Genomic DNA, 12,067 nt, shown 5'->3' with positions numbered 1-12,067 from the left:
AGGAGGGAGGATGGCGGCCGGAGGAGGGAGGAGAGAGGAGGGTGGCCGGACAAAGAGGGAGGAGGGAGGAGGGAGGAGAGAGGAGAGAGGAGGGATGCCGGAGGAGGAGGGAGGAGGGCGGCGGCTTACCGAGGAAGGAGGAGGGAGGACGGCGGTGACGGCGGGAGGAGGAAGAGGCAGAGGCAAAGGGAGTGAGAAAGTCGACGGGCACGGGAGGGGATAGGGCCCGCGCTACTGCTAAGCCCATTAGCAATAGCGCGTGTTGCATGCCCAACGCTGCTGCTAGGTGGGGCCCACCAGCTGGCAGAGTGCAACCATAGTTGCAGCGCTGTGCTGGGCCCCCGTGCTACTGCTATCTATTTAGCAGTAGCGGGGCTTTCATCCGCCGTGCTGCTACTATAGGCAACCCCGGTGGGCACGGTTGGGACCACCTATCAGCAGCGCTTGTTGTCGAGCCCGCGCTACTGCTACTGTTTTACCTGTAGTGCGTGTTGCCACCTTGCGCTGCTGCAAATTAGCAGTAGCGCTGTCTATTAACCCTCGCTACTGTTAATCCTCCACCTATAAGGTATTTCCTAGTAGTGGTTGTGCGGTATCATGGGAAGGAGCATCCATAGTCAAGCAGTGGGGATGTAGCCAATGTCTGGTGAACCTCGTTAAGAAATCTCGGTGGCGTGTCTATTGTGATTGCTTGCTCCTTGGTAGATTGATTACATGACTCGGATTATTCTAACAAAGACTACATGCACATCTGTCTAAAGCAAATTGTTCGGATGATATTGAATTGCCATTATGTGGCCATGCATGTCTGATCACACCGACGAATGCACATGTTTTCTATGTTTTTTGCTACTTGCATGAAATCTGCTATTCTTGATCGTTTGTGCATATGACATTTTTCGTCCCAGTTGTCATATTCCATGCTTTCGAACTGATGTTTCGTTGACCATTCTCATTATACAGGTGATGAGAAATTGATGGCAGAGATGTCTCAGAAGGCACTAAATGCTGCTCGACCAAATGCTTCGGCTGATATTATTCATCACATCTGTTCACTGATTGGCCGAACTAACCTGACATAAATCTTGTTTTGCACATTACACGAACTCTTGTTTGCAGTAATCCATGCGCTAGTATTAGTTGCTGGGATGCTGTGCAGCAGAACGGCATCTCATTCTTGAAGTCGAGACTGAAGATATAATTAATCTACTCCGTATTTTGGTTCACTTGAACGACAAAGCATCCAGGTAGGGAATGGTGCCTCCAGGAGTCCAGGTACTGCTTACTTGGGCTGTCACGTTCAGTAAGTAATAAAAAGATTCTAGTGCTACTAACTGTTAAAGAAGACCTCCTAACTGAGACCTGAGAGTATGCAAATTTACTCTAGTGTGGCAGAATTGCTGAATCTAAAACTAACTTAAGACTTCAGAGCATTGTACTCTGCATCTGCCTTTTTACAAAGGCTTATCTCCCATTTCATTCAGAAGGCTGAACTCCTTGGTGAAGCTTAGTATTCCCTCACTCCCACACGGAGGGCTGGAAAAAAAGCTTGAAGCTCGCGAGCTAAATGAGTAGCTCGTGACTCGGCTCGAATCGACTCGAACTCGAAGAATAACAAGTCGAGCCAAGCTTTATTTTAAGATCGTTTATAGATCAAGTTAAACGAGCCGAGTTCACGAGTACTCGTGTAACTCGTTAGGCTCGGTATAAAACTCACCCACCCAGCACCACCTTGCATCCCAGGCCAGTCGCATAGGCACAACACAGGGTCCATCCGTGTAACACTAGGCCCAACCACCTAGGACACACACGCCACAATAGTGAGAGACCAGTATGTCAATTCCTGTCCCGTCTCATCTATATCTGAATCATGAGTTCGCGACAGCGGCAGTGCTGTGTAAACCCACCTCTCGGGTCATGTACATGTTGCTAACTTGTTGATTATTGTGATCATGTACCATTGTATGTGGAATTGTGGTCATGTACATGTACTGACTTTGTGGTCATGTACAAGTTATAAGTTAAGCTACTTACAATTGTGGTCATGTTGATGGTACTAACAGTTGTAAGTTAAGCTACTTACAATTGTTTGTGAACATCGTACATGATTAATATGTACATGTTACATTCCCAATTAATTTTTTTTATCATATTCATAAGGTTTTATGTTCATACCTATAACGAGCTTAACAAGCTAAATGAGCTAGCTCGCGAGCTAAATGAGTTGAGCCAATCTTGGACTTGAGCTCGTTATAGTAACGAGTCGAGTCGAGCTAGCTCGTCAACGAAACGAGCTCTAGCGAGTCGAGCCGAGCTAGCTCGACTCGGCTCGAATTCCACCCCTACATGGAGGGAGTAATAGCTAAGCATAGGAAAGGTTGCTGTTTAGAAAGTCAAAATGCCGAGGGTTTTGTGTGAAAGAACAACCAGCAGTCGCATTTCACTCCCAGGTGTTGTTGGCTTGTCACTAGATGTTTGCAATATAGTATGTGCTCGTAGGCGCAAATGGGCGAATCCCATAAGAAAATTTGATTAGGAACGGGTTAGATATCTCCTTAAAGAATATGAGAACTTCGAGTGGGGGATTAAATTCAAAATGTTTGAGTTATTCAATGTTCTAAGTACAAATTCGCATCAGGCACACACAAACATATCCATGGAAGAATTGACAAAGATGTTTAAAAACATGTTAAAAGATACTCCCTCTGTTTGTAAGATGTTTTTGCAAGCTTGTTTAACTTGCAAACACTTCTTACATTGTGTGGGGGAGGGAGTAGGAAACAAATATCGGAAGAAGGAAGTGTGGGGGCACCAAGTGTTATATGAGCGGGGCCGGTGAATCACCTAAAAGGTGCCCCGACCAAGTTCGAGGTGGTTTTTTGGCTTTGGATTTTCTACAGTAATCTTGGCCCACCCCTTACCTTGAAGCCTATATCAATTACTTTTCCAGTGATGGCAAGTTTAAGCATTTCTCTTGTTGTTTCTTCGTGTTGATGAATGGTGTCATAGCCATACAAGGGCTGCCCACTCTGCCGCAAAAAGGTGGAGCGTATTTGCCCGAGCAAGGGTGAATACTTGTAAGAAAGAGAACTTACCAAGAACAGAGTTGCTAATGTTCATAAACCCTCCTTTCTTATAGAAAAGCGCAAACCCTGATGTCGATTATGAAAACAAGGACAATAAATATAGCCACAATTATCCTTATAAGAGAACAAGCAATCCAAAACAATTAGCAGCTTTCAAGTTTTAGAAAACAAAACAAATGACACCTTTCTAGTTCTAGAATCTACACAACTAGATGATTCAGCATACAACCAATTGGTAAAGAAATAAGGGCTCTCTCTCCTCCCCAAGAAAAGATTTTTTCCTCCCCACGCTGGTTCACCCCGCCTCGGATGGCCTTTGGGCCGTGGAGGTGTGGAGGATCTCGCCCCCCTCCCACCGGCAGGGAGGGACCCAGATGTCGTTTTTGTTAGGTTCGACATCTTGATTAGGGTTGTGTGGCGGTGGTGATGTCCCTCAGTAGGAATAATGTCTTCCACGTTCGATCCCCGTTGTCATGGTGCTTCTGTTAGAATAAATCCGAGGCCATCGTCGATCATCTGAGGACAAAGCAATCAGACGAGCACGACACTGGGATTTGTTAACGAGGTTCACCGATATGGCTACATCCCCGAGGCCTGACTACGGGCGCTTCTCCCCGTGACACCGTCACAATACCGCACACTGGCCACCCAGACGCCGGCACACGCCGCCGACTTCCCTTATGTGCCTGTGCTATTATGTTGGCATAGGTGTCGGATTCGGGGCTACGCAGACCCAAGATAGATTCAAACTCTGGGGTGCATGCGAAGAACTCAACCTCCCCAGCTTGCCAACTCAACGATCTCACGGCCTAGCTCGATGAACTGAGGAAGAACGGGACAAGGCCGTTTACCCAGGTTTCGGGCCACCTTGTGGTGTAATACCCTACTCCTGCTTTGTGGTGGATTAGCTTCCAGGTGGGCTGAGGATGAACTAGTACAGTGGAAGAACAACCTCAGGAGGTGTGTTCTTGTGCGTGTGAGGGTGTGGATGGTCTGAATCCCCCCTCTATGTTGGTGGCTAGGCTATACTTATAATGACCTTGGTCCTCTTCCCCCAAAATGAAGGCGGGAAGGGATCCCACAACAGCCAAATTCGAAGGGAGACAACTAGTACACCTTATCCTGACGAAAGGTGGTCTTCGCCTACAAAGCTTCTGGTCGTGACGTCGTGGTGGGCTCGGCGGTGACCTCCGTCCTGTCGTCCTGGCGGTCTTGGTCTTGTAGCATGGAAACCTGCTGTACTGCACCCGCTGGTGCCCGCCTGGCCTTGGTCGTCATGGCTTGCGTCATATGAACCTCACGAGGTGAGGGTTCGCATGGAAATCTTCGCTCCTCAGGAGCCAGCCTAAGGAGGCCACTCCTTCTGGAGGTCTTGGCGTCGTCCACCTCGCGAGGCTTGGCCCCCTCGCGAGGGTCTTGTGTTGTTGGTGCTGAAGATGGGTTGTACCAGGCCGTCGATGGAGCCACGCTGTGGGCCGCAGGCAGGCAAGTCTGGGTACCCCGGTTCCCAGAACACCGACAGTAGCCCCCGGGCCCAAGGCGCGCTCGGACTTGGCTTCGAGACGAAGCCAAAGGGCAAGGGCGAAGCGCCGCAGGCCCCAACCGCCTGCGGCCCCGGTCGACGCGTGGCGCTTGATAGGACGTGGGCGTCTCCACTTCCCCACGCAGTCTCGGCAACCGTTCGACTTGACAAGAGCCTGCTGTATGCAAAAAAGATCATTATTACCGGAGATCGTGGAGGCCGGCGGTTGGCCTCCCTCTGGCTATAAATGGGGGAAGGGGCGGAGCCCCCTGCTCATCTCCGCCTTCTCGCTGCTTGCTCCTTCTTCTTCCTTCTTGTCTCGCTGTCTTGCTGAAGTGTCCATGGCACCGACGAGGAGGTTTTCCGCGGCGGAGAAGGGAAAAGCCCCCAAGGAGGGGCTGGGCTCGCCACCGCCAAAGAGAGGCCATGGGCGGCCTCGAAAGCACGCGGCGATCTCGGCAACCGCCCCTCGGGGGCGCGGGCGCGCTCCTCCGACGGCCGGCGCTGCCTCCGGCAGCTGTGGTGGGGTTTCCTCCCGTTGTAGGGGCTGCCGTGGACAGGGCGACCTCGGCAATGGGGGGAGGCGCGCGGCGATCGTCCGGCCACCGCGAGAGCGCTCCCACTCAGCCGACGCGCCTGCAAAGTTCGTCGTCTGGTCGGAGAGGCTAGCGGGCATCTGGTTCCAGCTTCCGCGCTCCTTCGCGAGCGCGCTGCCGACTGGAGGGCCTGGCGGCCTCTGGTTACAGGCCGACGACTGCTGCAGCAAGGCCTCGTGGGTGGATGTTGAAGTCACCGCCGCTGGCAATGTGTTCCTGAACCGCGGGTGGCAACCATTTGCCCGCGTGCACGGTCTGCACGGGAGATGCACCCTCCACTTCAAGTATGATGGCGCCGCGACCCTCTACGTCAGGGTCTTCGGGGAGAGCGACCGGCGTCTGGGGTGCTGCCCGGAGAGCGACAACGATGATGACGGTGACAGTGCTGCTGCTGGTGAGCTTGCCCTTGGTGACGGCCGCGCCGGCTCCAGCAGCGGGGGCTCCTCCGCGGGGCAGACACGAGCGATGGCGACTACGATGAGCCGCCACGCCGCCAGGCTCGGACCGGGGAGGGCGATGAGCCGCATCGTCGGCACATCCCGGTGAAACAGGAGGAAGACTTCGACTGAGCTCGGGTGTTGCCGGGGCCGAGCCTCAGGAATTGCCGTGGTCACGCGACTTGCTTTTGTTTCCTCTTTTCTCCTGCATAAAAAAAAGTAGAGGGCCCTGCTGGGGCGTGTAATGAACCATATCGCTTGCGCCGTTATGCTATGCTCATTTATATTATGCCGTGATATCCGTGTTTCCACTAGGTGCGGTTAGGGTAACTTAGCTCGATGTGCTTGCGGTCGACTCTTAGGTCGCGAGGGCGTGCCTTTGCAGGGCATCTTCCGGAGCTTCCTTCTTGAGGACCCGAGAGTCGTTGAGCCTTAGGAGACGTCGTGTAGCTGCAGGGTTAGAAAGCCTCATGAGGTGTCTCGTCCTACCTTAGACAAGCTCCCGAGCATGGACTGGTTGTGGCTAGCGCACCACGTCGCGATGCCCGGAGGCACGGACTTAAGAGGGCGCACATGTCCACGAGCTCGTTCGAGGGCGTCTCGCGAGGATTAAGGGCGCCAAAGCTGGGGCGGCAAGGCGTCAGCGAGGTGTGGTCGCGGGCGAGCCCACGCACGCACACCGTACCTAGCCCCCGGGCGCGGGACGCGCGAGGAAGAGCGACGGGCAACTGCCGCTCCTCCCGAGACGCGGTTGGAAAGGCAAACGAAAACAAAAAGAGATAAAATTTCCAACCTTGGCGAACTAAATACACGAAAGCTCCAAATTTCATTCAAGAAGTTGCAAACCAGCTACAGAAAGCAAGCAAAAGAACAGCCGCGTCCGGCACCTAGACTAGTCTTCTTGTCTTCCCACCAGCACGGAGCATGGGGCCTCCACTAGGACGTGGGTGGGAGCCCCCGTGAGGCCCAGGGGCGGCGCTCAGGAGACTCCGGGGCGTGTACAATCCCAACTCATTATTACGTGAGTGTCACGAGCGGAGATCTTCACCGGCGCGGGGCCTTGCTTCATGGGTAGAACTTCCGGAGGTGCTGGATGTTCTAGGCGTTCTGGATGGGGATCCCGTCCTGCGTCTCCAGGCACGCGGCGCCAGGCCTGAAGACACGGGCGATCCTGAACGGGCCCTCCCACATGGGCGAGAGCTTATGCAGCCCTTCCCTGGAGAGCACCCGCCTCAGGACGAGATCACCCACCTCGAGCGTCCTGGAGCGAACGCTGCGGCAGTGGTACCGCCGCACGCCTGCTGGTACCTCGCTGCTCGGAGCGAGCCTTGGCGGCGGCGTTCCTCCCCCAGCATGAGGTCCATCCCCCGCGAGGCGTCCTGGCGTGCCTCGTCAAACGCCAAGACCCATGCGGAGCGATACCTGACCTTGTGAGGGAGAACCGCTTCAGCTCCGTGGACGAGGAAGAATGGAGTTTCGCCTGTTGGCTTGGTTGCGGTGGTGCGGATGGACCACAACACGGACTGGAGCTCATCGAGCTAGCCCCTGCCACAGGCCTCGAGCTTCTTCTTGAAGGTCCTTGCCTCGAGGCCTCTCAGGACCTCTGCGTTGGCGCGCTCAGCCTGGCCGTTTCTCCGAGGGTGTGCCACCAAAGCGTAGAATATCTGCGTTCCAAGGTTAGCACAATATGTTTTGAAAAGGTTGCTGGTGAACTGCGAGCCATTGTCGGTGATGATGCGATTAGGAACCCCGAAATGGCTCACGAGGCCCTTGATGAACTTGACGGCCGAGCCGGCTGGGATGGTGCGGACGGCCTCTACCTCGGCCCACTTGGTGAACTTGTCGATGGCGACGTAAAGGTAGCGGTAGCCCCCGGGCGCTCGAGGGAACGGGCCCAGGATGTCCAGCCCCCAGACCGCGAACGGCCATGAGAGCGGGATGGTCTGGAGGCCCTGAGCAGGCTGGTGGATCTGCTTGGCATGTAACTGACAGACATCACAGGATCTTACTAGCTCGGTGGCATTATTGAGCGCTGTGGGCCAGTAGTATCCGCTGCGGAATGCCTTGCCCACGAGGGTGCGCGATGAGGAGTGATGCCGGTAGTCCCCGTCGTGTATGTCGGCCAACAGCTCGCATCCCTGCTCCCTGGAGATGCATCATAGAGAGACATCGTTTGGCCGTTTTCGGTAGAGTTGACCGTCCTGGATGCAGTACGCAGTGGCCTGGCGGGCCACACGCTCTACGTCTTCCTCCTTCTCCGGCAAGGTGCCTTGGAGCAGGTATGCCTTAAACTCCTCGGTCCAGCACCCCTCCTGAGGCTCAAGTGTGAGGAGCAGGCGGACTCCTGAGGTCGGGCCGCAAGCTGGGGCACCTGAGGGGGGTGCTGGAGGAAGCTCCTCTTGAGGCGATGCTGGTCCCGCAGTGGGGGGAGCTGCCGATGGTATGTAAAGCTAAGTGGTAAATATTTAGCAACAATGTAATTAGCATAGTCAGCATACCAAGGAGTGTTATGAGAAACATTTATTGCAGCTAACTGCTCATCAGGAAAACTATCATCAATAGGTAGTGGGTCATCAGGCACATTTTCAAGCCTAGACAAGTTATTAGCTACGGGGTTCTCAACTCCTTTTCTATTAGTGATATGTAAATCAAATTCTTGTAATAAGAGAACCCATCGAATAAGTCTAGGTTTAGCATCTTTCTTTTTCATAAGATATTTAATAGCAGCATGATCTGTGTGAACAATTACTTTTGAATCAATAATATAAGGTCTAAATTTATCAGAAGCAAACACCATAGCTAAGAATTCTTTTTCAGTAGTTGCATAGTTTCTTTGAGCACTGTCTAGAGTTTTACTAGCATAATGAATAACATTCAGTTTCTTATCAACTCTTTGTCCTAGAACAACACCAACAGCATAATCACTAACATCACACATAATTTCAAAAAGCAAGTTCCAATCAGGTGGTTGAACAATAGGTGCAGAAATTAAGGCTTTCTTGAGTGTTTCAAAGGCTTCTAAAAAATCATCATGAAAAACAAAAGGATATCCTTTTGCAAAAGACTCGTAAGAGGCCTAGAATTTTTAGAAAAGTCTTCGATAAATCTCCTATAGAAACTAGCATGACCTAGGAAACTACGAATACCTTTGATATCTTTAGGACATGGCATTTTCTCAATTGCATCAACCTTAGCTTTGTCCACTTCAATACCTCTTTCAGAAGTTTTATGACCCAAGACAATACCTTCATTAACCATAAAGTGGCACTTCCCCCAATTCAAGACAAGATTTGTTTGCTCGCATCTCTGCAAAACTCGATCAAGATTGCTTAAACAATCATCAAAAGACTTCCTGTAAACAGAAGTCATCCATGAAAACCTCAACAATCTTTTCACAAAAGTCAGAGAATATAGTAGTTATACATCTTGAAAAGGTAGCAGGTGCATTGCATAAACCAAAAGGCATACGTCTATAAGCATAAGTTCCAAAGGGACAAGTAAAAGTGGTCTTTTCTTGATCAGGTTGAGAAACAGGTATTTGTGAAAAGCCAGAATATCCATCAAGGAAGCAAAAATGTGTGTGCTTAGATAATCTTTCTAGCATTTGATCAATAAAAGGCAGAGGGTAATGATCGTTTCTAGTTGCTTTGTTTAATTTTCTAAAATCAATTACCATTCTATAGCCTGTAACAATTCTTTGTGGAATAAATTCGGCTCGCGTGAGTAGAAAACAAAAGATATCTATTCTAGTTCTATCATCAGCTATGGGTTCGAATCTAAGAGAAATTCTAGATAATGTTTCCTACCCTGAAATTTTCTTGTCTTTCCCGAATGCTAAGGTTCTTATCATTAGGAACAACAGTAATACCTCCTTTCTTAGGGACACAATGAACATGACTTACCCATCTACTATCAGCTATGGGATAGATTATACCTGCTTCCAGAAGTTTTAATATTTTCGTTCTTACCACCTATTTCATCTTCGTATTTAATCGACGTTGGTGATCAACAACGGGTTTAGCATCTGGTTCCATATTAATTTTGTGCTAACATAGAGTGGGACTAATGCCCTTTAAATCATCAAGAGTATATCCAATAGCAGCTCGGTGCTTCCTTAGAACTTTCAATAATCTTTCTTCTTCATGGTCTGAAAGTTTAGCACTAATAATAACAGGATATATCTTCTTTTCATCAAGATAAGCATATTTCAAAGTGTCTGGCAATTGTTTAAATTCAAACACAGGATCATTTTTAGGTGGAGGAGGACCTCCTAGAGTTTCAATAGGCAAATTGTGTTGAAGCAAAGGACGTTGTTCAAAGAAAATCTTATCTATTTCATTTCTTTCATGCATATGTAAATCATTTTCATGATCTAACAGATATTGTTGTAAAGGATCAGTAGGAGGCACAGCAATAGAAGCAAGACCAATTATAGGTCCCAAGGAGCGTTTTGAGACACTCGCCATCATAGTGATTTTTTGTCGCACTTTTTCATCGTCGCTGCCCTGATTTTCGACAAAAATAGTCAATTTTTTGTGTGCCTATCCTGTTATCTTGACTTGGGAAGAGTTTTGAGACATTCGCCATTCTAGTGATTTTTCGCAAAAAAAGTGCGCGAAAAAAGAGCAAATAAAAACAATTCCAGAGTGGGCTTTTCCCTTGTTTCAGTGTCGCGTCGTGATTTTGTTAGTGTTCTAGGCTCGCGTCTCTAGTACGGTCTAGCCTAGGACCAGCACAGTACCGTCGTTGAGCGTTTATTCACCTTTGCATCTCTGAATTGATTATTGCTGATCTTTTTGCTACCATATTATAAGCCATCCCACCTCCACATACATCTACGTCTCTGCATTTGACTCTTCCTGGTAATCGCTCTATCCAAGCTTTGAGAGTTTTGACTCCAACGGTTGCCAATCACCACCTGCTGCTGGTTAAGAACTAGTAAGAATTTGAGATTTGTTTGACGGATTTGTGACACCCCACCACCGCCACTTTCTAGTAGTTTGTAGGATCATATTCTTGTGTGTTTCTATTGCTGCTAACCATGGCAGGATCACAAGCCGACGAGACAGACTGGGAGAACATGACGAACAAATAGTTACATGATAAGTTTCAGCAAATGATGAGTGGATAGGTGGAAGATGTGCTAAACAGATTTGAAGAGGCCATGAAGAAGATAGATGGCATTGAGAAGGCATTCAAAACAAAGCTCGATAACAAGTTTAATGAATTGCTCGCGCGTCTTCCACAACCACCGCCCGCTGCACCTGTCGCACCTCTACTACAACAACAAAAACATCGCCTTCCAAATCAAGTGGGACGAGCACAACGCGTTCCCCTTGAGCCTAGTCAAACTTTTGGTGCCGCTGTACCTACTTTTGATGCTTCTGTAGCTCCTGCTGCTACTGCAGAGGTGGAGGACCATTATGAGGATGAGGTTGATCAAAATCAGAACTACGTGCAACCACCGGCACCACCACCACCAGGTCGTCTTCATGCATATCATCGCAACGGTAGGGCTGCACCCTGATATATATCTTACTTGGGAGTTAGAAACTGAACAACGTTTTACATGTTTACAATATCCTGAGGAGAGACGTGTTCCTGCTGTTGTTTGTGCTTTCACTAGTTTTGCATGTGTTTGGTGGTCTGAACATTGTAGATTATATCCTATTCCAGCTACTTGGGCTACTTTGAAAACTGCTATGCGTACTCGTTGGGTTCCACCATATTATCAACGTGAATTACTTCAAAAACTACAACATTTAAGACAAGGAAAAAATTCTATAGAAGAATATTATCAGGATTTACAAACTGGCATAATTAGATGTGGTATTGTTGAGGATAATGAAGCTATGCTTGCACGTTTTATGGGTGGATTAAATAAAGAGATTCAGACCATTCTAGAGTATAAGGAATATAATAATATCACTCGTTTATTTCATCTTGCTTGCAAAGCTGAACGTGAAGTGCAGGATCGACAGGCATTGGCGCGAACTAACTTTTTCACAGGTCGATCTTCATCATGGACACCGCGTGCATCCTCTACTTCCACACGTTCTGCTGCACCGGTACCTCCGTCAGCTGTCACTTCCAACCGTGATACAAGAAAGCAGGCACAACCACCACTATCTGCCAAGAGCACACCTTCTGGACCTGCACAGAGCTCTTCTTCATCCATGGCATCAACAGGGCAAACACATGATATTATTTGTCGTCGTTGCAAGGGTGGAGGTCATTATACGAGAGAATGCCCATCTAAGCGTGTGATGATTGTTACTGAGGATGGTGGGCATGAGTCCGCTAGTGACTATGATGAGGAGACTTTGGCTCTTATTACAAGTGAAGAACACGGTGGAGATGATTCTGGTCATGAGATGCAATACATGGCTGCTGAAGATGCCGACAGGTATGATTGTTTAGTTGCTC

At 49.4% G+C, this 12,067-nt stretch overlaps 1 protein-coding gene across 1 annotated transcript in view; it reads left to right on the top strand.

Moving 5' to 3' along the window:
- The window catches only part of LOC123078311 (UDP-N-acetylglucosamine--N-acetylmuramyl-(pentapeptide) pyrophosphoryl-undecaprenol N-acetylglucosamine transferase), a 33,732-nt gene extending 31,580 nt beyond the window's left edge, over nt 1–2,152 (top strand). Inside the window, exon 4 of the mRNA XM_044500779.1 lies at nt 964–2,152. Within this exon, the coding sequence (XP_044356714.1) occupies nt 964–1,082 (119 nt within the window). The 3' untranslated portion in view covers nt 1,083–2,152. The remainder of the gene's footprint in view (nt 1–963) is intronic.
- Nucleotides 2,153–12,067: the final 9,915 nt, after the last annotated feature.

Source organism: Triticum aestivum, chromosome 3D, assembly GCF_018294505.1.
Source record: "Triticum aestivum cultivar Chinese Spring chromosome 3D, IWGSC CS RefSeq v2.1, whole genome shotgun sequence".
Taxonomy (NCBI): domain Eukaryota; kingdom Viridiplantae; phylum Streptophyta; class Magnoliopsida; order Poales; family Poaceae; genus Triticum; species Triticum aestivum.
The sequence above is the reverse complement of the archived record's forward strand: the minus strand, read 5'-3'. Positions and strand labels throughout refer to the sequence as shown.